Raw genomic sequence first — 27,494 nt, forward strand, 5'->3', positions numbered from 1 at the left:
GGTGACTTTACCTCTGTGCGGAAGACCCTTCTTCTCTAAATGCACCCTGAGTTGGTGGTAAGCCTCAGTGTTGCCCCCTCCCCTTCCCAGCATCACGATTACATCAGCCCCTGCTCTCTGTCCTAGCACCTGCCCAGAGTCAGCTCTTCCTGTGCCCCTCCTGCACCAGGGCCCCTGTGTGGGTCTCCCACTAAACCATCCATTCCTCTGGGGTGGGGACCCTCTGCACTGGACATACAGAGGAGATGCATAGTGGATATTAAATTGATCAAGACTCTAAAAGCCAATACAAACAAAATAAATTTTGCTAAACCACACATTAACATGCTTGCTCTAAAAAGTCCTGATGAGTAAATCAAGCGTTCAAGTTTTAGCTAGTTCACTGTTTGACCCAGAAGTTAGTTTTAGGCCCTAAAGGTTACCCCTTCTTAAAATCTCAAGTCTCTTTTAGGTTAATACGCTTCACTACTTTTTCCCTTCACAATTAGACAGCAACCAACCACTCAACCAACAGCAAAAAAATTCAAATTGGTCACAGTAAAGTCTTGGAATTAAAAACAACAACAACAATGTGGTATAAGATATAAAATCAAACAATTCCATTTCAGAATAAAGTTCAAAAAATGACTAGTACATTAAATGTTTAATGAAATCAGAAAACTCAAACTAAAACAATCTGTTATTTATAAGAAGATACCTTAAAAGTATCAAAATACACATTTTATATGCTATAAAATTTTCTTTTTGCTAGTCAGTCACCATTTAAGAACTTATATCGAAACACAATTACATTTTGTTTTTGCCCATTTGGCTCCTGCAACTAAAATACCTGAGTGCCATCTGTGGTCAACATTTGCTCTTTCCTGGGTGCACTACAAAACAATGTGACCTACAGGTTGGTCATTGTGGACATTAATTTCCACCAGCTTCTTTCAAGAGGGTTTGGAGAGAAAAGCAACACCCATTTTATTCCAACAGACTGGGTATTCATGTGGTTTTATTTCCTTTATCTGCAAACACCCTAGGATCTGAAAAATCTTGTCTGGTATTTTAGTCATACAGACTATTAGTCACCTAGAGATCCTGCCCCCACCCTTCCTTGACATGGGTCCTTAAAGGAGATTCTGACAGAACTGTTCTGTTAGGGACAGAGCTGTGATACTGTATAAATTTTAAAGTGGTATGATGAAGCTTAACATCCATTTTCTACTTCACCCAATTATGAACAAAAAATTTGTATAACAAATACTTTTAAATGCTAAGAAAAAGTATATGATTATCCTGATACCTATATTTTAATATAATTATTAATTACTATGCTAATTGTGTTTTAAGCTAAATTCTGAACTCCAATTCCGTATAAACTACAAGTGGCAAACTGTAATTATTAAAAGTGATCTATACACTCATCGAAAACTTGTTGCCATTTAAAATTTTAAAGGCAAATGTCAATACAAAGCCTATTTAAGTGCAAAGTATCTCCTACTATTCAATAAAAACGCTAACAGCTCAGAAATTATGACCCACGACGGATTCCAATATTTCAAAGCACGAGTCTATTTCTCTTTTAGGCTCCAGGGCAAGAACGAAAACAATCCTTTTAAAGAAGTTCTTTTCTAATCATTTCTGCATATTTTCTGACTGCAATTCATCGTTAATTCAGACGTGTGTCCCGGTGAAACCTTCAGGGTGTTAAGCAACACAGATGTAACAGAAACTCTGCGCACGGACAACTTGGCCAGGCGTGCCGCCCGCCTCTCCTTCCTACCCCCCGCCCAATGCCTTCCCCGGGCAGTGACTTCACATCCTTTGACATCAGCACGGCTCTGAAAGGGGGATGGGAGAGCGAGCAGAAAGCAGAAAAACCAGCTTTGAACTATGCATGCAAGGCCTCTCTCAAGACTCAAATTCTGTAAGTAGTTCGTAAAATGCCAAATTGCAGTGACACACCCAGCCTCCTCTGGTTAGGTCTGCCGCAAAACGGGGTGAATTCTACTAGAAAGGACTTCCTGCTTTTCTTATCTGAAGCACAATAGCCATTTATTAACTAACCACAGAAGGTTCCGTTTCAGTGAAACACACAATAACTTACCTCGAATATGGAGAAGGGCCACGGGCTGGAAAGGCCCATTGGAGTTGGCCGCATCCACCACCATCCTGCTGCCCGCTTTATTACATGTCAACATCTAGACTTCAGCGGGAAAGGCAATGTACTCCTTAAGGCAAGAAACCAGCCTCCATTTTAGTTTAAAAAAAAAAGACAAACTGAAGCTCTCTGCAGCTGGAGGGAACTGGCTGGTTCGTGATGTCAGCAGGCACGGGGCTCGCTGATTGGCCGGAAGCTGCAACTTAAAATGACACTAAAAAAACTGCAAATGGAAAGAGCATTCTGTTTGGCTGTCAGTGTGCATGGAAAGCCTGGACATTTTTTGGCTTTCTGCAGTCTTCATTTCTCAATAACTTTTAGGCAAAGATCCCATTTCTTAAGGGGCAGGACTGAGGCCACAACCCTGGCCAGACTATAAACACATGATTCTGAGAGAGCTACCACAAAAAAAAAAAAAAAAGTGTGCATGTGTGTCTACATGAACTTTAAATTTTAGCATTTCTCTAACTGGTACCCCAAATTCACTGGTACCTTATACCCGCCTGGCCACCTCCTATTTTCTATTCTAATTACTTTAAATATCTGTATCATATTTAGTATTTTGGCAACCTAGTTTTGTTTTTTTTTAAAGCAAATTGGCTATCCAAATATTACACAATCCCAATTCATCAGTTTGGACTCTTGTTCAACCTTTCCTACTACCAAGTTACGAATTAATAATCTTCAAACACCTTTTTCGGGATCTAATTTTTTTATTGGAAAAATTCAGTTAAAAAATTATATGAAAAATGAAAGCTTCTTTAAATTTAATAGGTAGAAAGTGCTGTAAGTTAAAGTTATTTATACCACCTGGCTGTGAAAGTTAAAGTCATAAAATAGAATGCAAGTGTTTATTTTTGTACCTTAAAGATGTCAACATACCGCTTTTATTTAATTTTTTACGTTTTGTTTAAATTAAATTTTTTAATTAAAAAAGATATTTCACTTTTTTTTAAAATGGGTCTAGTATTAAAAGCTATTATTCAGATCTTAATTTCCTATCTTCAAAAAAGGTTAATGTGAAAAGCTGAAGAAGAAGGACATCATTTCTGAATTGGAGTATCCTGGCCTGGGGAGGGGGTATACGTGTGTGCTGGAGAGATGATTCCCTACAAAAAGAAGTGCTATTACTAGCTCCAAATGAAAATGAATAAGCTATGAGAAAAACCTCTTTGCCAGGCAGAACTGAAAAAAATTACTCACTCCTTCACACACACACACACACACACACACACACACAACTAAGTTTGTCCAAACCATGTCTTCTCTTTCTATAAATTCTCACACAACGCCCCTCGCACCCCCCCCCCCACCCCTTTCCCAGCTTGTGAACACAAACCAAAAAGCCCTTTGGTTTCTAAACATAATACACAACAGTAAGAAACACCTGAAATGGACCGGGGTTAGCAGTACATCTGTGGGCTGGCACTCCACACATTTCAATGAGCAAATGAAGTGCTACAATTGTTTGGGAGTGCTTATTAAGTTCCCCTACGTTAGTAAGAAGGTAGGTTTTACTATGTGTATCAATAGCCATTAAGAAAATAAATGAAAGCAAACCAAATCCTACCCCTGCCCCCGTCCGCAGAGCTGAAGGAAGCTGCTGGATTCCAAAGCTGGCCATGAATTAAATGACAACAAGCAATGGGGAGTGGGTGTCATGTGATGGGCCTCCCACCTGCCTGGCTCCTCTGCTGTCTGCACAGCCTGTGCTCCCAGTCAGGTATTGTGAATTGAGATTCTGGCTGCTGACCCTCTGGGTGCATCAGATGCGCAAGGATGGCTCTCCCAGAACTATCACCTCCTCACGCAGGAAATGGTGCCAGATGAACTCAGCATTAAGGATCGAGGCTTGCAGGGGGCTCTGTGCGGGGTCAGGAAGCAGATGCTTACTGTAGATCTTACTTTAAAAACAGAGGGACCTGTTCTCAAACAGTTTAATACTTCATATGAGATGAGATGGGGAAATGTGCCTGTCCTAAGATTGTGCTGTTGAGTGGAATGCAGAAATAACATGGAAAGACTCCTAGACTCTTTGTATAAAATATACAGGTTAAAGTCAAAGAAAAAGTGAAGACACTTGTTGATGTATTTTCCCTAATGATCTCAGATCAAAGGATCTCAACTTTATTAGTGATTTTCCCCCATGCTGTTTTGCAGCCTTACGCATATAAAGTAGTTCTTTAAAGGACTCAAAGTCTGTGATCTGGAAATCACTGATGAAACATACTCTAAAATATAAATAAGCAAACAAGCAGATAAATAATATGGAGGAAAAAAAAAAAGACTTGCACAAATAAAGATAAGGTGTGTTTCGGGACTGGAAGCATACATACTATAAATAAGCTGATGTTAACACTTCCCCAAATTGATTTATAGTTTTAAAGCAATTCCATTCAAAATTCAGAGGAGTCTCCTTATTTTTCTGGGTATCTGACAAAATAATTCTCAAGTTCACTTGGAAAAATTAAAAGCATGAAGAATGAGAACATTTCTCATGAGAAAGGCTGGTCCTACCAACTATAAAGCTTATGAACGAAGGACAGTGTGATGTGGGCTTAAGAGACAGGGCTTGGAACAGACAGCAACAGCTCCCAAAACAGTGAGTGTAGTTGTACAAATGTAATATTCGGATAAGGAAGGAAGCTCAAATCCACGGAAAGGGGAAGATTATTCAGACAACTGGTTGGCTATATGTGGGCAGAAGTCAATTTAAGTCTTACCAAAATAAAATCTGAGACGGGTTAAATAAAAAAACAAACACAGTTAAATTTTTAAAAAGTCAAATCATACCCCCCACAAATCCCCACAGCTTTGAGAAGAAAAGGGAAGTGAGTATATCAATTCTCAAGCCAGAAAAGGATGATTAAAAAACACTGGACAAACCTTGAGGGGATATTCCTCACATTAAAAAATTTACAAATTTCTGTATGTTCCCTCCAAAAATCAAAAGGAAGTATAAATGCTATAACTACAAGAGGTTAATAATATACTGCGATTAATTAGAAAAACACTGAGACCTCAGTGTTCAAATGATTCAGTTTACAAAAGAACTATAACCGCTCAATAATTATATGAAAAAAGTATTTCTTCACCTATCAAATCAGCAATAATTTAAAAAATTATAATTAATACTGGTAAAGGCATGTTGTAACCTTGCCAACAAATCTATAAATTATTCTGATCCTTTTGGAAAATAATTTGGCAATATGTAAAGATCCTTTGTTTATGTAATTTAACTTTTGGGAGTCCATTCCAAAAATGCAGTAGCCATGAGTGAGCATCACATTTTAAAAGATATTTATTTAAAAAACTGTGCTGAGACTTCCCTGGTGGCGCAGTGGTTAAGAATCCGCCCGCCAATGCAGGGGACACGGGTTCGAGCCCTTGTCTGGGAAGATCCCACATGCCGCAGAGCAACTAAGCCTGTGTGCCACAACTACTGAGCCTGTGCTCTAGAGCCCGCGAGCCACAACTACTGAGCCCGCGTGCCACAACTACTGAGCCCGTGCGCCTAGAGCCCCTGCTCCACAACAAAAGAAGCCACCGCAATGAGAAGCCTGCACACCGCAACGAAGAGTAGCCCCCGCTCGCTGCAAGTAGAGAAAGCCCACGCGCAGCAATGAAGACCCAAACGCAGCCAAAAATAAATAAATAAATTTAAAAAAAAACCAAAAAAAACTGTGCTAATGTATACATAATATAAAATTTACCATCTTAATCATTTTTAAGTGTACAGCTCTAAGTGGCATAACTACATTCACATTGTTGTGCTACCATGACCACCAGCCCTCCTCAGAACTCGCTTCATCTTGCCAAGCAGGCAATCTGTCCCCATTAAACACTTCCTCCCCATCCTCTTCCTCTCAGCCCCTGGCCACCATCGTTCTACTTTCTGTCTCTATGAATGTGACTACTCTGGGTACCTGATATAAATGGCATCATGCAGTTTTTGTCCTTCCGTGACTGAATTACTTCACTCAGCGTAAGTGTCCTTAAGGTTCGGCCATGTAGTAGCATGTGTCAGAATTTCTTCCCTTTTCAAGACTGGATAATATTCTATTATAGGGGTATGCCACATTTTGTTCTATCCATGCCTTGATAGACACTTGGGCTATTTCTGCCTTTTGGCTATTGTGAATAATGCTGCTGTAATATGAATATATAAATACCTATTTAAGTCTCTGCTTCCAGTTCTTTTGGGTATATTCCCAAAAGTGCAAAGTATGGTAATTCTATTTTTAGTTTTTTGAGGAACTGCCATGCTGTTTTCCATAGTGGCAGCATCATTTTACATTCCCACCAGCAGTGCACAAGGGTTCCAATTTCTCCATATCCTCACCAACACTTGCTATTTTCTGTTTTTTGATAGTAGCCATCCTAGTGGGTGTTAAGTGGTATCTCACTGCGGTTTTGATTTGCATTTTCCTAATGATTAGTGATGTTAATCATGTTTTCATGTGTTTACTGTCCATTTGTATATCTTCTTTGGAGAAATGTCTATTCAAGTCCTTGCACTTTTTTTTTTTTTTTTTTGGCTGCATTGGGTCTTTGTTGCTATACGCGGGCTTTCTCTAGTTGCGGCGAGCAGGGGCTACTCTTCGTTGCGGTGCACGGGCTTCTCATTGCGGTGGCTTCTCTTGTTGTGGAGCACGGGCTCTACGCGCGTGGGCTTCAGCAGTTGCAGCACGCGGGCTCAGGAGTTGTGGCTCATGGGCTTAGTTGCTCTGTGGCATGTGGGATCTTCCCAGACCAGGGATCAAATCCGTGTCCCCTGCACTGGCAGGCGGATTATTATTATTTTTAATTAATTATTTTTTGGCTGCGTTGGGTCTTCATTGCTGCCTGCAGGCTTTCTCTAGTTGCGGCGAGCAGAGGCTACTCTTCATTGAGGTGCGCCGGCTTCTCACTGTGGTGGCTTCTCTTGCTGCGGAGCACAGGCTCTAGGCACGCGGGCTCGGTAGTTGCGGCTTGCGGGCTCTAGAGCGCAGGCTCAGTAGTTGTGGCGCACAGGCTTAGTTGCTCCGTGGCATGTGGGATCTTCCCGGACCAGGGCTCAAACCCATGTCCCCTGCATTGGCAGGTGGATTTGGCAGGCGGATTCTTAAACACTGCGCCACCAGGGAAGTTACCCTTTGCACATTTTTTTAAACGGCTTGTTTTCTTGTTGAGCTGTAGGAGTCCTTTATAAATTCTGGACGTTAATCCCTTATCAGATAGATGATCTCCGAATAGTTCTTCCCATTTTGTGGGTTGCCTTTTCACTTTGTTGATTGTGTCCCTTGCTGCACAGAAGTTTTAAATTTTGATGTGGTCGAATTTATCTACTTTTGCTTTTTGTGCCTGTGCTTTGGTGTCATAGCTAAAAAATCACTGATAAATCTAACATCATGAAGCTTTTCCTCTATGTTTTCCTATAAGGTCTTTGATCCACTTTGAGTTAATTTTAGTGTTTGGTGTAAAATAAGGGTCCAAGTTCATTCTTTTGCATGTGGATATCCACTTTTTCCAGCGCCATTTGTTGAACAGACTGTCCTTTTCCCAGAGTGGGTGGCACCCTTGTTGAAAACCATTTGACCATACCTGTGACGGTTTATTTCTTGGCTCTCTTCTACTCTATTGGTGTATGTGTTTATCTTTATGCCAGTACCACACTGATTCGATTACTGCAGCTTTGCAGTAAGTTTTGAAATCAGGAAATGTAAGAATTTTGTTCTTCATTTCCAAGATTGCTTTGGTTATCCAGGGTCCCTGGAGATTCCATGTGAATTTTAGGATGAATTTTTCTATCTCTGTAAAAAAACACTGTTAGGATTTTGACAGAGATTGTATTGAATCTGAAGATCTCTTTGGGCAGTACTGATGTTTTAACGATATTAAGTCTTCCAATCCATGAACACACATTGGCTTTCCATTTACTGGTGTCTTCTTTAATGTCTTTCAGCAATGTTTTGTAGTTTTCAGCATACAAGTCTTTCACCTCCTATGTTAATTCTAAGTATTTTATTCTTTTTGACAGCATCACATTTTTATTTAGGATTCTAAAATACCAGAAACAACCTTAATGTCAAAGGGATTATCCCACACAGTGAACTATTACACAGCCATCAAAAATATTTATGAATGTGTAAAGTAAAAATATACGTGAGAAGGGCAGTGTATAATTTTTCAGAAATAGTATGATCATAAAAAGGAACACTCTCAAAATATCAACAGTAGTCACCGTGGAGTGTTATGGTTATGGGTAGTTCTTCTTTCTGAAACTTCTCTATATTGTTCAGTATTGCTAAAATAAGCACACAATACTTTGATGAAAATTAAAAGTAACAATTTTAAAAAAGACATGTAGATTAAGTTACAGCAGGGAGAATCCCTTAGTGAATGCTGCCTCTCAGGCACAGGCTAAGAACAGAGAAAGGGCTGTGATGGGAACCCAGGAAATATGATGCAAAAATTTATGGTGATGCATAAATGAGATCAAGTATGTAAAAACACACAAACCAAAATTAGCCTCAACTAGGCATGACAAACTGAACCAACAAATTACAGGATGTTGACTCCCCGTCTTGAAGAATCCATTACGGACTCCTTAAATTTTTACTGCAAGTTTGCACTGAATCAATAGGCTCATCTAAGCTCTCGAGGTTCAATTAGCCGCCAGAGTACTTTCCTCACGGATGAAACAAGGACTCAGCAAACACACTGGAGAAGGCTCACGTGCAGCCCCATCACTGGCTCGGGCATAAGTCTTCACTGCCTACTCAGGGAGAGGCCGCCCGCCCTCAGTAACTCCAGGCTGGTTCTTCTTTCCTCGCCTGTAAAGGGGCTGTCTGTGATCACCCCACCGCCAGGGCTTTTAGAAGGCACAAACGTCACCGATGGAGCGGGGGGCTCAGGAGGGGGCAGCTGCCACTGAAGGAGGATCCCACCGCACGTTGCTCCAGCCATTATAGGGAAGGTGCTGGAAGCAGTGGACACTGTAGCACTTGAAGAACAGGGTCTCGACCCTGGGGCTGCAGTGTGAGGGTGCCGCAGAGCCACTGACGGGGTCTCTGCTTGGACTAACCCCTCTGGGAAGTCTTCCTCTCCCTCTCTGGGCCACAGGTCTCTTCCCCGTCAGCCTCAGGACAGTGCCTGGCACACAGCAGGCGTTCCATCAAACTGACTGAATGAAGGGCCGAATCAAGCAGTAACACCCAGTTCTGATCCTGCAAAACTCCCTCACCACTCTTTATGCCTCGTCCCCGTGGCGCGTAACCAAGAGGGGTACGCCATCTAACCACCTGGAGAACGACACGTCCCACCCCCTGCATGCAAAGCCCCCATCCAGGCTCCCACCCACCCTCCACTGCTGTCTGTGCCCAGCCCTCATGCCCCCCATGGCACCCTCCAGCCACGCTTCTGGACGCTCCCATGAGAACCTTCCTGCCGCTCTGAAGGGCTTGAGCTGACTCGGAGGAAAGGCACCCTTCTGGGCTCAGTGCAGAGCTCCTTCCAGAACCGAAAGTGGGCAGACAGACCACAGCTCTCAGTGCGTCCACCTGTCAAGGACGCAAACACAAGCATCTCTGTACTGCACAAAGATGAAGGTTGAAAAGGAGTTATTCTTTATTCTCTGCTTCCTCTGTCACTTTATTTGGGCTTTTATTTTAAAACAAACTGCCATTTGTAGGTAGCATTTCTGAATAAAACTTTCACATTTTCATTTCTAAATTCGGCTGAAGGTTTTAATTTTCATCTCCCCGGGCAATTTTACGGGCAAATTAAGTATGCTCATATTTTAGTGAAGAAGGTTTACAGTTTCTTTCATTAAAAGAAGGTTGTGTCTTGGGGGCTTCCCTGGTGGCGCAGTGGTTGAGGGTCCGCCTGCCGATGCGGGGGACACGGGTTCGTACCCCGGTCCGGGAAGATCCCACATGCCGCGGAGCGGCTGGGCCCATGAGCCATGGCCGCTGAGCCTGCGCGTCCGGAGCCTGTGCTCCGCGGCGGAGAGGCCACAGCAGTGGGAGGCCCGCGTACCGCAAACAAACAAACAAACAAACAAACAAAAGAAGGTTGTGTCTTGAGCCCAGAGAGTTGTGGTGTCATAACTGCAAGGCACTGACACTGCTGGCAGAGCAGACACTTAACCGGAAACTACACGGGCATGGGTGATGTACATTTTGTTGGGTAGGATATCTAACCTAAAAAAGTTGGCTTCGCTTACAGTTTAAAATAGACTTCTTCCTTAGGCAGATCAAAGATACCTAGCATTCAGCTGTGTTCAAAGGTTGCCAGGGCACTTCTGCTTGCCAACAGCAAGGTCAAAGGGACAGGCGCCTGCTGCCCTGTTGATCTGAGTGAGTCCTGCGAGTGGTTTAAAAGGGTGGACAAGCTTATCCCAGGAAAGGCCAGCGGAGGCGAGCGGAGTAGACGGTGTAAAATCTGCCCCGAACGCGCTGTTGGGAGACCTTTGCTTATTTTTGTTCTTGCCACAGTTAGGCTGGAAAACCTTTAAAGCCAAAGCAAGTCCTCACCCCCTTCCTTGTTCTGAGAAGGTAGGAAACCCACACAAAGTACACAGAGCACACGTGACACGCCAAAGTGCTTTCGTGTTGACTATTAGCAACAAACCTCACTTCACAAAGAAGAACCTAAGGCGCAGGGAGCCGTAAGCCTGGGAGGGGTTCCAGCCCCATAACAGTTCTGAGAAAATGGAAGGATGTGGGAAGGACAGGCAGACGGGCCCAGAGGGCTTTTCATTCCTTCAGTAAACCTGTGTCTCGGGGATCCGTGGCAGATGCTAGACTGGGCACCAAAACAGCCTCTGCCCTCAGTGACACTTTAGACAGAGCAGCGTGTGGTGTGTTCTGCAACCCCAGTGTCCACCATGATGAACAGATAAAAGGTGCTCCACCCACACGATGGAATGTTATGCAGCCTTAAAAATGAGGAAGAAAGTTCTGTATGATTCCACTCGTAGGAGGTCCCTAGAGGAGTCAAAGTCACAGAGACAGGAAGTAGAATGGTAGGTGCCAGGGCTGGGGGAGGGGAAGAGGGAGGTATTAACAGGCACAGAGCTTTTGTTGGGGACGATGAATAGACAGTGGTGATGGGCACACGGAATGTGAATCTATTTAATGCCACTGAATGGTACACTTGCGAATGGTTGAAGTGATAAATGTTATGCTATGTATATTTTACCACCATTTAGGAAAAAAGATAAGGCAGGCTTGAGCCAGGGTGGCTCAGGAAACACTGGAGGAGGCAGAGCCAGCAGGGCGTGGGCAAGGGCACGCAAGCAAAGTGTGTGCGTCTGTGTGTGATGTAAGGTGCCGGGAGAAATCCAGGTGAGGTCTGGGGAAGGCCTGAGCTAGACATGAAACGTAAGATTACAGCTGCCAGTTGAAACCAACTCCCTGGGTTCTTCCCAGAAGGGGCTTGCAGGGTACGACAGGCAGAGGCTTGAGACCAGCCCTGGAGTAAAAGCCACGTCTGTGGCCTGACGAGAGCGGACAGGAGGCCGCCCTAGGGCCAGGCTGTGGCTCGAGGCTGGGCTCAGGCTGACATGAGACCAGCTCTCAGTTGTTCACGAGAGCAGCATCCGTGGCACCTCTGCTCCCCAGCTACCGCCAGAACAAGGGTCTGGGTCTGCGGCCTCCCTCAGAGCAAGAGCCACCTCTGGTCACTGTCACTGTCTTGACCACCTCCCCACGCTCCAGACAGCCCAGGTGGTCAGTAAATATCTGCTGTGAACTGGCACGTGCCTCACCAAGATGAAAGTTTCCTTCCATTATTGTGGGCAGTCAAGAGAAGACACAGAATCAAACGTGGCACAAACAAGACTGATGAAAGCTGAGTTTCTGAAGCCATGAGAATTAGAACAGGCACTATGGTAACTTCTCACATTCCATTTTTATTCTTCAATTAATGGGCAAGAGGTAAAGTTCCTCTAAACAGATGCTAATTCATTTTTAAGCAGTAAAAAATGATCCCTTGTATGGCGAGACTTTCAATTGTATCAGAAAATAAACTGCTTTGAATGAGGTTGAAGTATTGTATTTGCACAAAAGGAGGGCAAGACATATAAATTTTTAACTGCCACTCAAAAGCCAATTTTTAAAAATTCAGTTAAGTTCTCCGAACAATAATGTAACAAGTTCTTTCCCAAATGGCCTAACACTTAGCATTTCTAAATTTCTGCCCCAGGGTCTCCAGTTAACGTCAGGCCCTAGTTGTTTCATTGTAACTTTGACTTCTCCCTAGGCCTTTGTTTCCTAAAACAAGGAGAACGGCCTCAAGAAACAAAGTTCATGATTCATTAGTCACCTAAAAAAACTGGTCTCTTCATTTAACACTTCTACCTTCCAGACCGAAAATATTAAAAGAAAGGACTAACTCAGAGAAATCTTTGAACGAACAGGGCCTGAAGACTACGTTCAGCCTCAACGTTAAAAAAATAAAAACAGGAAATACTATTTTCCACTTAAGGAATGACTTAAGCATTTAAATGGCCTCAGTACTAGAAAGGGGCAATGGGACAGACAGGCACCTCCTGCGCCCTGGGCAGACGTGTTCATGGTGCAACCTCTCTGGACAGCACATCTAAAGGGTTCTTGAAAACGCGTGGCCTTTGATCAGTACTTCCCTTCCTTGATTCCAGCTTAAGGAAAGGTTCAAAAGTGTGAACAACAAAAGATTTACATTAAAGTACGGTTTACAGCAGCTGAAAACCATGGGAATAATAAACGGTGTTTATATCATGCTCCTATTTCCATTAAAGCATTAGACACCACTTGATAATCCTTGCCTGAGTCAATAGTTTCTCTAGAGATTTCAACGTTTAATCTGGCATTCTTCTAAAAGCAGAGCTATTTCTTGCCAAATAGAACTATTTGGTTATCTTGACATACAGCTCCTACTGGAAAGTGAGGGTAAGCTTAATTCTTTGCCTTTCAGTTACAAGTTTCCCTCAAATGGTGAAAACTAAATGTTTTTTGGCTTTCTCTTTTTTGAATATCATTATGTGTTTCATTGATGTCAGTGTGTTTTAATCTACTAAAATCATACTTTCTTCTCTTTTTTTTGAGATTTTATTTATTTATTTATTTATTTATGGCTGTGCTGGGCCTTCATTGCTGCACGTGGGCTTTCCCTAGTTGTGGCGAGCGGGGGCTGCTCTTCGTTGTGGTGCGCGGGCTTCTCATTGCGGTGGCTTCTCTTGTTGCGGAGCACGGGCTCTAGGTGCACGGGCTTCAGTAGTTGTGGCACGCAGGCTCAGTAGTTGTGGGTCACGGGCTCTAGAGTGCAGGCTCAGTAGTTGTGGTCCATGGGCTTAGTTGCTCTGCAGCACGCGGGATCTTCCTGGACCAGGGCTTGAACCCATGTCCCCTGCATCGGCAGGCGGGTTCTTAACCACTGCGCCACCATGGAAGCCCCCATACTCTTTTTTATGTTCAGGTGCATAATTTTAACCATTGTGTGATACTTGGACTAGCTGCTGTGTATTTTTTGGCATGGCCTCATTTATTTTTGTTTCCTTGATTTGTGACACAGTCAGATGTCCCCCCAGGCTTGTTTGTACCTTCCCTGCCCCAGACTTGGAATCAGCCATTTTTCAACGAACCCTGATTCCTTTCAGTGGGGAATGATATTAGAGACCAAAATCAGGGTACTAGTGGGTGGTCGTTGCTACTGGACTGCTGTTGCTTTTAGGTACTTTCAGTGGAGGGAGCTAGAACATAAACATATATTCTAGAATATATATATATATAATTTTAGTTGTGCATTCATAACATTGTAGTGTTTTCACTTGTTTCTTGAATTTTCATAGTTTTATCTTTATCTTACACTGAAAATCTTTATTTCTAATTTCATTGACGTAATTATTGCTATATCATATTAAAATGATTGACAACAATAATGATATTATTACAAACAGCAGGAACTTTGAGTTGGCTCATTTCATTGCAAAAAAAAGCTGTTGGTATATATTTGTTGTGATTCCATTAAATTTTTAAAATGTCCAGAGAGGACTGGCATCTTTAAGATGTTCAAGTCCCCTTTCTAAGAGTGTAGTGTGTAGTTGTTCAAGGCCACTTTCATTTCCTTTAGGGGTGTTTTTAAGTTTCCCTCATGTGGGTTTTGCACATTTCTTAGCAAGTGTGTGCCCAGATATTTCATTATTGGTGCTATTATTGTAAATGGGATCTCCTCTTCCATTATGTCTTCTAAATAATTGTTAATTGTTTATTTGGAGGTTGTTGATTTCTGCATCTTGCTTTCACCTCCTGCTTCCTTCCTGAATTATCTTATAGTTTGCACTAGTTTTTCAGCTGATTTTTTTGGATGTTTTCAGGTATCTAATGAGCTCTGCATGTAAAAGCAATCTCACCTCTTTGTTTCTAAATCTTATACCTTTAGTGTCTTTCTCCTGAGTTGACTGAAAGCATTAATGGAAATAGGATTTCCATTGGTTGATGGGGAACAGACACTGGCAGGGTGCCACAATATACCTTGTAGATTATCACTGGTACTTCTGAATTGCAAAGGGAAATACTGTACAATGGAGAGATCAATCGGTCACCACCTTACTGTAATACAGCGGTAAAATCTAGCATCACTTTTGCTAGTCATCAGACAGTATGCATCTCTCACAATAAAGAAACTGTCTCCTGAGTTACACAGCGCCACCCCTGGTATATTCTATCCACAGAAGGTTTCCATTTTCAGGAACTACAGGGAATAAGGGGGACACTTTACAGGACAATCATCTTGGCTAATTTAACAAGTCACACACTAGTGCTGCGGTTGATGGCACTCTCAGGCTGGTAGTGACCCCAGCTGTCTGGCAGAAGCAAAAACAAATCCCTGCTGAAGATGATACTTTTATCCTAGGTTTCAATTTATTTCAGACATTTGAGTACAGTGACCAGCATACACTAAAAAGGAGTCAGGTATACAGGAAATAAGACGTCATGAGCAAAATGTGACAAGGACTTCAGATGTTGGTAATATCTCACACAGACTATAAAGCAGCTGTGCTGACTAAAAGAAATGACAAATTTGATGGTTTCTGCAAGGCAATAGGAAAATACTTTTAAAAAGTCACACAGCAGATTAAAAATAGAACTTCCATAAATGAAAAAAGAATATCTGAAATTTAAAACTTTGTGGCTGTATTTTATATTCCATTTTTCTAGTAACTTATTTTTACTCTATTTTATGAAAGTACTAGTCCATGGTGGGTTGAAAATTAAAAAGAAAACTGGTCCTTCACCATGGATAACGTGAAACTCTGATCAAGAATACAGCACGTGTAGTGAGGTGGATGGACCTAGAGTCTGTCATACAGAGTGAAGTAAGTCAGAAAGAGAAAAACAAATACTGTATGCTAACGCATATATATGGAATCTAAAACAACGGCACTGCTAAACCTAGTGGCAGGGCAGGAATAAAGACACAGATGTAGAGAACGGACTTGAGGACATGAGGTGGGGGGAAGGGGAAGCTGGGAAGAAGTGAGAGTAGCACTGATGTATACACACTACCAAATGTAAAATGGATGGCTAGTGGGAAGCTGCTGCATAGCACAGGGAGATCAGCTCAATGCTTTGTGACCACCTAGAGGGATGGGATAGGGAGGGTAGGAGGGAGGTTCAAGAGGGAGGAGGTATAGGGATATATGTATACATATAGCTGAGTCACTTTGTTGTACAGCAGAAACTAACACAACATTGTAAAGAGATTATACTCCAATAAAAATGTAAAAAAAAAAGAGGGGACTTCCCTGGTGGCGCAGTGGTTAAGAATCCGCCTGCCAATGCAGGGGACACGAGTTCGAGCCCTGCTCCAGGAAGATCCCACATGTCACAGAGCAACTAAGCCTGTGTGCCACGACTACTGAGCCTGTGCTCTAGAGGCCACAAGCCATAACTACTGAGCCCACGTGCCACAACTACTGAAGCCCGTGCACCTAGAGCCCATGCTCCGCAATGAGAAGCCACCGCAATGAGAAACCCGTGCACTGCAACGAAGAGTAGCCTCTGCTCGCCGCAACTAGAGAAAGCCCACCTGCAGCAATGAAGACCCAATGCAACCAAGAAAAAAAAAAAGATGTTAAAAAATAAAAAAAGAATATAGCACGGTAAGTCACAAAAAGGTTGAAAAATACAATCTTAAAGATAGTAAACGAAAGATTCCAATACACATCTGATTAGAGCCAAAGGGGGAAAATAAAGGAAACTAATACAGAGATAACAACTGAAGAAATAATGGCTGAGAACTTTCTACAACTGAGGAAGTATAACAATCCACAGACTCAAAGTGAATGGCAAAAAAGACTGATAAAAAAGAAATCTATACTTGGACCCCTGGCAATGGAATCACTGGAAAAAAATCAATGTCATAGTCAAAATCAGAAAAGTGGCCAGAAATTACAAACAATACTTTCAAAAAGAATGAATTTGGGGACTTCCCTGGTGGCACAGTGGTTAAGAATCCACCTGCCAGTGCAAGGGACACGGGTTCAAGCCCTGGTCCGGGAAGATCCCACATGCTGCGGAGCAACTAAGCCCATGCGCCACAACTACTGAGCCTGCGCTCTAGAGCCCACGAGCCACAACTACTGAGCCCGCGCGCCACAACTATTGCAGCCCACGTGCCTGGAGCCCGTGCTCTGCAACAAGAGAAGCCACCGCAACGAGAAGCCCGCGCACCCAACTAAGAGTAGCCCCAGCTCGCCGCAACTAGAGGAAAGCCCGTGCGCAGCAATGAAGACCCAACATAGCCAAAAATAAATAACTAAAATAAATTTTTAAAAAAAGAATAAGAATGAATTTGGCTTCTCAATACTAATGCAAGTCAAAAGGCAATGAAATACTTATCTTCAATGTACTGAAGGAACACAAAAATCTACGATTAGATATTCAGTGATTATCTTTCAAGAATGAGGGCAGATGAAGACATTTTCCAGATAAACAGTTTGCCACCAGCAGACTCTTATTAAAGAAAATTCTAAATGATGTATTCAAACAAGGTTTTGACCTCCGATGGAAAGTCTGAGATGCAAAAAGGAATGAAGAATAAAATGATAAATACGTAGATAAATCTAAATGGTCATCAACAGAATAAAACAGTAATACTGTATGGAGGGCTTAAAAAGATTGGGATTCAGACACTCAACGACGGAGGAGCCTGAAGAGATGGCAGTGGCAGCCTTCCTTTTCTGAGGTACGATTGACATAAAACATTATATAAGTTTCAGGTGTACAACATAATGATTTGATATTTGTATATACTGCAAAATGATCACCACAATAAGTCTAGTTAACAGTTAATATCCATCACCATACACAGTTACAACATTTTTTTTTCTTGTGATGGGAACTTTGAATATCTACTCTCGTAGCGGCTTTCAAATATTCAATACATTATTATTAACCATAGTCACCATGCTGCGCATTACGTCCCCATGACTTACTTATTTTAACTGCAAGTTTGTGCCATTTGACTTCCTTCAGCCATTTCGCCTACCTCCCCACCCCCTGCCTCTGGCAGCCATTTTTAAAATTAATAGACTTTAATTATTGGGTTTACAGAAAAGCTGAATGTAAAGTACAGAGTTCCCATACCCCTCTCCACCCTCCCCTAGTTCCTCCTATTATTAACATCTTGCAATAATGTGGCACATTTCTTACAACTGGTGAGACAATATTGATACGTTACTATTAACTAAAGACCACAGTTTACGTTACGGTTCGCTTTGTGCATTCTGTGGGTTTTGACAAATGTAAAATGCCGTGCATTCACCATTATGGTAACATATGGTGAGTTCCACTGTCCTAAAAATCTCCTGTGCTCTGTCTATTCATCCCCCCATTCTCCCAACCACTGGCAACCACTGATCTTTTTATTGTCTCCACTGCCTTTTCCAGAATGTCATGTAGTTAGAATCATACAGGATGCAGCCTTTTCAGATTGGCTTTTTTCATTTAGTAATGTGCATTTAAGGTCTTTTCATGGCCCGGTAGCTCATTTCTTTTTATTGCTGAATAATATGCCATATTTTGGATGTATCATGGTTTGTTTATCCATTCACCTACTGAAGGACATCCTGGTTGCTTCCAAGTTTTAGATATTTTGAAAAAATTGTGGCAGAGTTTTTTTAACCACCCCAAATTCTTGCATAAAATCATACAGTGCAACCAAGCAGGCAAAGTCAAATACCCACAGCCAACATCTACAACAAAATTAGGTGAAAATGTGTCCCCACAGACACGTGAGCATATAGGAGAGCCCACCAGCAGCCACAGGCTCGTGTGCTATCAGTGTCTGGGGGAAGACGGTAGAGAGGAACGACGGGCGTCCTCTGGAGCTGAGAACTCTGAGATAACCAGAGAGCCGGGTGAACCCACCTGAGAACAGCAGCTGAAAGCAGAAGGGGTCTGTACCCCACAATGGATGAGGGCAAGGAGCCCGCAGCCAAGACTGAAGGGGCCCTTGGAACCCTCAAAATTCAGCAGCCGTAGCTTTCTTCCAGAACTAGGTCACACTGGTGAGAAACTGCTGGGAAGAGAATCCAGACTGAACAGCAGAGGGGCAGGAGAGGAAATGGAAAAAGAAGGTCCAAATATTAGCAGGGGAAGAGAACCAAATCAGGGCACTCAGGAGGTAAGCCACCACATTTTAGAAAGTTTCACAAAAATAACCGAAGCTAGAGCTCTAGAGCCCAAGCTCCTCTTCTCTAATTTCACACACACACACACACACACACACACACACACGAGCATGAGGAGGGATCAAAGTCAAGTCCTACACGGAGTTCTCATAAGGAGAAAGCGAAAAGGAACTAAACGACACCTATGCAGCAGTAAAAGGATGACAGGGAGGCGTCCCACAAGGACATTAAAAACTACAGCCTAACAGTTCAGGATGAGACAAAAGACATTAAAGGAATAGCGTAATGTCAAAGGACTACATGAATATTAACAGAAAAACTCAGAAATAGGTAATAACTCTGTAAAGAATTAAAAAAACGGAAAAAATAATTTCGGAAATGAAGATTAACTGAAAAGAATACAAGAGCAAATAAGCACAACATAAAATGCCCTACAGGGAATAGTACATGAAAAAGAGAAAAAAATTAAATCAAAAAGGAATGATAAAAACCCAGAGGGAGACAACAAACATAAAAACAGGCAAAGAAGATTCAATATTTATACAATAGGAGTCTCCACAGGAGTAAACGAAAGCGAGGGAACAGAACAAATCCTCAAAATAATAGTCCAAGAAAAAGAGATTTGGTAGTACACATTTAAAGAACATAGCACGTATGTGGGAAGGTCGACCCAGAATGATATATTCCGAAATTACTGGACTTTAAAGAAGAGAAAAACCTGTTTAGGCATCAAAGCAAACAGACCAAGTAACTTGTAAGATAAGGAAAATTAAACTGACATCAGAGTCTGACAGCAATGCTTTATTACAGACGGAAGTGGAGGAACATCCTTAAGATACTCATGAAAAGAAAACATGAACCGAGGACTTTCTATCCAGACATTCTTTGAAGTCTGAAATAAAAGTGTCCTAGAGAGGACGCTTCACACCAAAATAATGAGGGGTATCAGCACAGAGACTGGAGGTGAGCGCCCGCTGTATATTCCCGTGGAGAACAAGTGTAAACAGGGACGGGAGGGAGAGAATACAGTTTGTCACGACTATGTGCTCTGAGAATGAAGGCAGTTAAACTATATAAAAGGCGGAGGGGGAAGGAAATGAAAAGATGCAAAAATTTTAACCTTTCAGTCGTCACACTGGTCACAATGTTGGTATCATTTTTCTGAAAATACACTGTGTATAATGTGGGACAAAGTAAATGAATAATTATCTGGTACTTAAGACAGAAGTTAAATAAATGCCTGCAAACCTGCATTTGAAAGGAAAGTATCAGTATGAACTCCTGATGTGCTATATCCTGAAGAAACCCTACTTTCTAATTTGGTCTACTACAAAGTCCTGTGAACAGTGACCATTCCAATAGCAACGAGAATCCTAGCACCCAGACTGTGGTCTTGAAATACCATTCCCCACTAAAAGGCAGGACTTCTTGGACAAATGACTGATTCTAAAACCTATACGGAAATGAAAAGAGCCAAGGCAATTCTGAAGAAAAAGCTGAAGGACTTACACTACCAGACACCAACACCTCCTAGGGTGTGTCAGTGGTTCTCCCGACATGGCTCAGGCAGCCAGGGGAACAAAACAGAGCCCAGAAATGGGTCCGCACAGTGATGGTACTTTATTTACAACAAAGATAACACCACAGTGAGTGAAGGGTGACCTTTTCGACAAGGGTGCTGTGCCAGACGGAGAGCCACACGGGAAAGGAATTGTGACCTCTAGCATCACAGCAGAAACAAAACTTAACTCTACATAGACTGTACAGTCCAGTGCGAAAGGTCAAAGAAAGTTTTAGGAAAACAGACATAAGATAACATCTTCACTACTCTGTGGAAAGCAAAGATATATTAAACAGATCAAAGTACTCTCAAAGTGCTAACACCTTTGAGAGTGAAAATTCAAGACACAAGAGTAGAAGAAAATGTGCAATTCCCATATCTACAAAGGACCTACATCTGAACTCCTACAAATCTATTTTTTATAAAATCTTACAACCTAGTAGAAAGAAGGGCCCAAAGACTTAAACCAGAACTTCACAAAATAATATATCTGAGCAGACGATAAACCTATGAAGAGATGCTTAACTTCACTCATCATCAGTTAACTTTGAAACCAGCTCACCAGAATGGCTAAAATGAAAGCCAAACTATAGTGGAACAAAGTATTTGCAACACATATATAACCAACAGAGAGTTCATATCCAGAATAAAAACTCTTTAAAAAAAATTAAGAAAATGGCAGTCCAATGGAAAAGGGCCAATAAACATTTGTAAAAGCCCCCGACCTCATAACAGAAGCGCAAATTGAAACAACAGTGCGATACCACAATGAGATAGCGTGGTACTGGCATAAAACAGGCATATAGATTGATGTGATAACACTGAGAGTCCAGAAATTAAACTTTGCATTTGTGGTCAATTGTTTTTTGATAAGGATACCAAGGCAACTCCATGAAAAAACAGCTTCTGCAACAAAAGGTGCTGGGACAGCTGGATATTCATGTGCAAAAAGATGAATTTAGACTTCTACCTCACACTACACAAAAAATTAACTTGAAATGGATCGCAGACCTAAATATAAGAACTAAAACTAGAAAACTTCTAGAAGAAAACACAGGAAAAAAAACTTTGTGACCTTCAGTTAGGCAAAGAGTTCTTGGATACAACATCAAAAGCAAGATCTATAAAAGAAAAATGGAATAAATTGGACCTCATCAAAATTCAAAATTTGGGGGCTTCAAAGACGCTATTAAAGAGTGTAAAAATTCGAGACACAAACTGGGAGAAAATATTTGTAAATAATATACCTGATGAAGGACTCATATCCAGATTACATAAAGAATTGGCATAATTCAGCAATAAGAAGATAGGCAATTTAAAAACAGGCAAAAGATCTGATAGACATTGCATCAAAAAAGATATACAGGGACTTCCCTGGTGGTCCAGTGGTTAAGACTCCACGCTTCCACCGCAGGGAGCACGGGTTCGATCTCTGGCTGGGGAACTTGGATCCCACACGCCACGCAGCACAGCCAAAAAAACCCCCACAACGTATACAAATGGCTAACAGGTACATGAAAAGATGCTTAATATCTGTAGCCAGTAGGGAAATGCAAATTAAAACCATAAGGAGATAGATACCAGTACACACCCATAAGAAAGACTATAATCAAAAAGACAGACGATGACAAGTGTTAGCAAGAATGTGGGTATATCGGAACCCCATACATTGCTGGCGGGAACTTACAATGGTCTGGAAGACAGTTCAGCAGTTTTTTTAAAAAGCTAAACCTAAACTTACCACACAAGCCAGCAGTTCCCCTCCTGGGTATCTACCCAAGAAAGATGAAAATATATGTTCAAACAAAGACTTGTATTCAAATGTTCAGAGCAGCGTTATACGTAATAGCTAAAAAAACAACTCAAATATCCATCAATTGTTGAATGGATAAATAAAATGTAGGATATTCATATAATAGAGAATATTATTCAGCATTAGAAAGAAACCACTCAAAGTAGAGGAACCTCAAAAACATTATATTAAGAGTCAAATGTAAAAGAGTACATATTGCCGACTTCATTTATGTGCAGTGTCCAGAAAAGGCAAATTTAGAGGCAGAAAACAGATGAGTGGTTGCCTGGAGCTGGGGATAGGAGTGGGGATTGATGGCAAATGGGCATAAGGTGATTTTTTTGATGGGTGATGGAAATATTCTAAAACTGTATTGTGGTAATGGTTGCACAACTCTACATGTTTACTGAAATAATCAAAATTTCCAATTACAGTTAGTGAATTTTTCAGTATGTAAATTATGCCTCAATAAAACTCTTAAAAAAAGGCTATGATTTGAAAAAAAAAAAGAAAAGAAAATCTGTGGATAGAGCTGAAGTTATACTCAGAGGAATACATGGCTTTAAGAGAACTCTGTATTTAACTTAATAAATGAGGAAAACAATAAAATAAAACAAAACAGGGTAAGTAATTAAGATAAAAGTGGAAGTGAAATATATTGAAAACAAAATAATCAAAAGAATAAATGAACTCATAAGGAGACATCACCACCACAGAGGTAAAAGAAATTAAAAGATTCATTAAAGAACACAATGTACCACTCAATACGTGACCTACTCTAAACTGACCTAACGTGGAAGGAATCTGCAGATTTATCACTGAGCAAAGCACTAGGCCCAGCTGAGTTCTAAAGCAACCTTTTCACCCTATGTCATGTACTGTAAGATGCATCTGTTATTCCACATTTGGTTTTTGCTAAAATCGGGTGCATTTTACAATCCCTGTCATGGGATGGCAGCATGAGAGAGTGGCATAAAAACGGACAGACCATCCTCAGGAAAGATCACAAAGTGCCAGGATCAACACATTTTAGATCTGACAAAATACAGTAGTACAAAAAAGGAAGAAAACTCTGGCCCAGCTTCACACAGTAGATATGAAAGCAGATTAACGAAAATTAATAAACTGAACCCAGCACGTAGAAAAGTTATAACATACTGCGACAACATTGAGGTTTATCTCGGTAATATGCAAGAATAGCTCAAAACCAGAAAATCTATCAACACGGCAATTATTAAATTAACATCTTAAGGAGAAAAACCATACGGCACCTGATAAAATTCAGCAGCAGTGCTAGCTGAAGACCAACCAGCCAGGGTGGTGCTGGTAAGAGCCATGCAAATGTGAACCATGGAGCAGGAGCAGGCTGGGTGAAGGCGACTCACCAGAAACCAAGGGCCATTTTCACATGAAACGAGGAAATGCGGAAGCCTTTCACCAAAATGGGAGGTAACAGGGAGGCCTGCTCTCACCTCTGTTATCTCTGTGTTACTGGTCCTAGCTAACGGCATAATAAAATTAAAACCACCAGTATGTGTTGGTATAAATATTGGAAGAGAGAGAAAAGTATCTAGTTACAAATGACAAGACTATATGTGCAGATGCTAGTAAAAAATTACTAAGATCAATAAGAAAATTTGATAAGGTGACAGAATAAGAAAATATTTTAAAAACCAACAGCATTTCATTAGATTGGTAAGAACTAACTAGAAGTAGAAATGAAAAAAATATAACCCCATCACAAGAGTGACAAAAACTATAAAGCACTTAGGAATAAATTTAATGCAAAGGTAAAGAATCCCAAGAAGATCATAAAACCTTCTAAAAAGTCAGAAAACAAGACCCGAAAAATGGAGGTGATGCACCAGGTTCCTAGATGGAAAAAGAGTATCATAAAACATGAATCTTCCCCCAGTTAATATACCTTTAATGTAATTCCAATCAGTTCCTTTCTTGTCTGAGCCAGACAAAATCACGTTAACATGCATAGAGATGCACCAGACAAGGCCAGTGAGGGGCACGCCTTGACCAGTGGGAAATTCTGGATATGTGGGTGTGCTCCTTCCGGGCACAGTGTAAGTACAGGCTCTGCCTGGCAGAGCACATCCCTGATGGGCACTAGGGACAGGGCCTGGACCCTGGAGGCTCAGCAATAGCTATGGGAAGCCTTTTCCACCGCAGACATTTGAGTGCTGCGGCTGGGCCTCCTCAGAGCACTGGGGAGGAGTGACAGCAGGCCAGTGGGCGAGGGTGCTGGCCCCAGCAGAGCAGGCTCTTGGTCCCCCCGAACCGAGAGCAGGGCCGGTTTCCAGGTGTTCCACACAGTATCTGATGAATGAATGAACAGCATGAGAAAGGTATGGACTATCTGGGAGGGGAGACTCCTCAAAAATGACCTATATGCATGTCATCTACTACAAAGCTAAACCAAATATAAGCCAGATACAAGCTCTGTAAAATGCAGCGAGAGGAGAGCCTGGATTCCTAGCAAGTGAGGGGCCAGAAATGCATCCGTGAATCCATAAATCCCTCCCTCTATCCACTACTCCATCCCTCCACCTCTTCCTCTCTCCATCTACCCCTCCCCCTGTCCAGCAATCCCGGACACCTGCACTGAGCTCTGGCTCTCTGCCCTGCAGTGCGGAAGGCGCTGGAATACACCTGTAGAGATGACAAGCTTCCTGCTCCAGTTTCATACGTGATGAAAATTGACTGCAGAAGACCCACTGCTATGAATGTAAGGTATGAAAATTGTCTGATGTTTCATTACACTAGGCTTATATTTTAGTAAACATGAAAGTGTTCAGAGGTTCACATTTGACTTTGGGGCCCTTACCCTATTTCCCCAATAAGGTTTTATGTACTTCGAGATCTCCTAGAGGAGCACTTTTAGGGGTTGAACACCCTCAGACGGAAAGGGGTGGCTGTGCTGTTTGGGGGGACGTTTGAAGCAAAGAGCACTGTTCCCTGACTAGTCTCAAGTAGGAAACCCTGGGTAGAGGTACTCCCCAAATGACTCACAAGGAGCAAGTCCATAGGGGACTATCGTTACAGCCCTCACTTCCCCAACACCAGAATAATGAAGAGCTTCTACCACAGTTTTTACAATTACTCTACTTGTAGTTACTCCTTTCTGAATTTCTGGAGCTCTAAGACAAATGAAAGAAGAGAATTACTTAAAAGAAAATTGGCTAGCTTAATTACAATTAACAGGAAAAGATTTAAAGTCTTTCCACTGCGTGTGTGTGTTTTTTTTAAGTGTTTTGTACCTGTAATGTACTCATGATTACATTTTTATCTTAAATGGCTCTGGAATTTGAAATATTAGTTGGTTAAGTTAGTGACATTCAATCTAAAAAAACTGAATAAAGAAAAAATAACCCTACAGAATTTAAACACAGCAAAGGTACAAGAAACTAGCAAACTATCAAAAGGTTACTCTTTCCCCCTAAATGGGGAAACTTTTAACTTTTGAAAGACGAATAATAAAAATTACCTTTTAAAGATGGTAGTTTTTGAAGTTCTCTATTATTGCTGGCGCTAAACCTGGAAGAATTTTGCCGTTTGTCTTTCGTCACTACGGGCTGAGGGGCTGGCACTTTTACTTTACTAGATACTGCAGACGGGGCAGCAACAAGGCTGTTTTTCCTGCTGGGAATCTGTTTCCAAAATGAAAACAAAAACAAATGAGTACGTCAAATGGTTGTATTTTATAGCACAATTAGCACAGGCAAAAAATACACATAAAAATGCAAGTTTTGGACTTCCCTGGTGGCACTGTGGTTCAGAGTCCGCCTGCCAACGCAGGGTACACGGATTCCAGCCCTGGTCCAGGAAGATCCCACATGCCGCAGAGCAACTAAGCCCACGAGCCACGACTACGGAGCCCATGTGCCACAACCACTGAAAGCCCGCGCGCCTAGAGCCCATGCTCCGCAACAAGAGAAGCCACCGCAATGAGAAGCCCGAGTACCGCAACGAAGAGCAGCCCCCGCTCGCCGTAACTAAAGAAAGCTCGCACGCAGCAACGAAGACCCAACGCAGCCATAAATAAATAAATAAATAAAATAAATAAAAATTTTTAAAAATGCAAGTTTTGCTCTGGGATAGTCTCCTTCACGCTACTGTAAACAACTCAAGCCCTTATAGTTGCTGGAGTTTGAGGCTACATCCCACCCCTACCAATGCTACATTTCAAGAGACTTCACAGATATACCTAATTTCCCATATCTTCTCTCAAACTTCTTCCTTATAGGTTGATGATAGTGACCCTCCAAAGATGTTCACATTCTAATTCCTGGGTCCTATGAATATGTTTCCTTACTTGGCAAAAGGGACTTGGCAGGTGTGATGATGTTAAGGATCCTGGGATGGCAGATGATCCTGGGTCATCAGGAAGGGCCCCACGTAATCACACAGGTCTTTGCGAGACAAGAGAAGGCAAGGAGGCCACGAAGCAGAGGTCAGAGGATGGAAGATGCTACGCTGCTGGCTTTGATGACAGAGGAAGGGGCCCTGAGCCAAGGAGTGCAGGTGGCCTCTAGAAGCTGGAAAAGCCCAGGAAACGATTCTCCTCTAGAGCCTCCAGAAAGGACTGGCCAGGCTGACACCTTAATTTCAGCCCATTTCAGACTTCTGACCTCCAGAACTCTAAGATAATGAGCTTGTGTTCTTTTAAGCCATTAAGCTTGTGGTCATTTGTACAGCACCGACAAGAAACTAGTATAGTTGAATACCTTATAAATGACAGCTTTCCCTGTTTGCTCACATTCAGCCCTCAAAAACCAGTAAAGGCTACCGAAAGGCGCTTTCCTCTTGAGCAACAGGAAATGCCCTTGTTTCTAGCCTTTCCTTGCATTCGTCTCCAGGCTCCAGATTCTGTGTGCTCATCTCCAGCCTGCTCCGTGACAACTAGGCTGTCCCACGACGTGCAGTTGACATGCAAGGTGAGGAGCATTGCCAGCACTCAAGCAGAGGCGGTGGATGAGTGTGAGGGCACACGCAGCAGAGCCAGGGGTCCCCTGTCATCCGTGCAGGCTAACGGGTCGAGCTTGCCCAGGAGCCCTGTGGAGCTTGGCTGTGCTCGGCCCCAGCAGTGACGGCTGACAGCCACAGAGGTGAGTGTCCGCTGTCAAGATTCTTTATGCAACACACTCCCTCCTCCCACACCCTCCTGTCTGCTCAAGGATGGACTCTGTATGTGCACACAGGCTCTTTTAAAAAGCCCATCAAACTCGTCCTAGAAACACGACCCTGCCAATCCCCTTCCGATTACAGAGCGCCAAAGAGACACACTGACTTGAGCCCCCAACTATATGCTCTCATCCTTGAATGGGAT

General features: G+C 42.2%; 1 protein-coding gene and 1 long non-coding RNA gene across 13 annotated transcripts in view; one reads left to right on the forward strand and one right to left on the reverse strand.

The window, feature by feature from the left end:
- Nucleotides 1-27,494, reverse strand: part of PPP2R5C (protein phosphatase 2 regulatory subunit B'gamma) — a 132,157-nt gene that overhangs the window by 92,277 nt on the left and 12,386 nt on the right. For 6 of the 11 annotated variants that reach the window (XM_079914253.1, XM_079914249.1, XM_079914251.1 and 3 more), the window contains exon 3: nt 25,653-25,815. In XM_079914253.1, the coding sequence (XP_079770379.1) occupies nt 25,653-25,815 (163 nt within the window). Of the gene's footprint in view, nt 1-2,092; nt 2,756-25,652; nt 25,816-26,372; nt 27,033-27,494 lie in introns of those variants that run through there. The other 5 variants (XM_079914254.1, XM_079914256.1, XM_079914255.1 and 2 more) reach the window with 5 other exon arrangements.
- LOC307182767 lies at nt 808-27,153 on the forward strand. Of its 2 annotated transcripts, none has more exons than XR_013827255.1 (3): nt 808-1,912; nt 24,796-24,898; nt 27,025-27,153. It is a non-coding gene; the product is annotated as an uncharacterized lncRNA (long non-coding RNA). The 2 variants fall into 2 exon arrangements; XR_013827256.1 differs by lacking the exon at nt 27,025-27,153 and adding an exon at nt 25,964-26,314.

The sequence above is a fragment of the Stenella coeruleoalba genome, assembly GCF_951394435.1.
Source record: "Stenella coeruleoalba genome assembly, chromosome: 2".
NCBI classification, from domain to species: domain Eukaryota; kingdom Metazoa; phylum Chordata; class Mammalia; order Artiodactyla; family Delphinidae; genus Stenella; species Stenella coeruleoalba.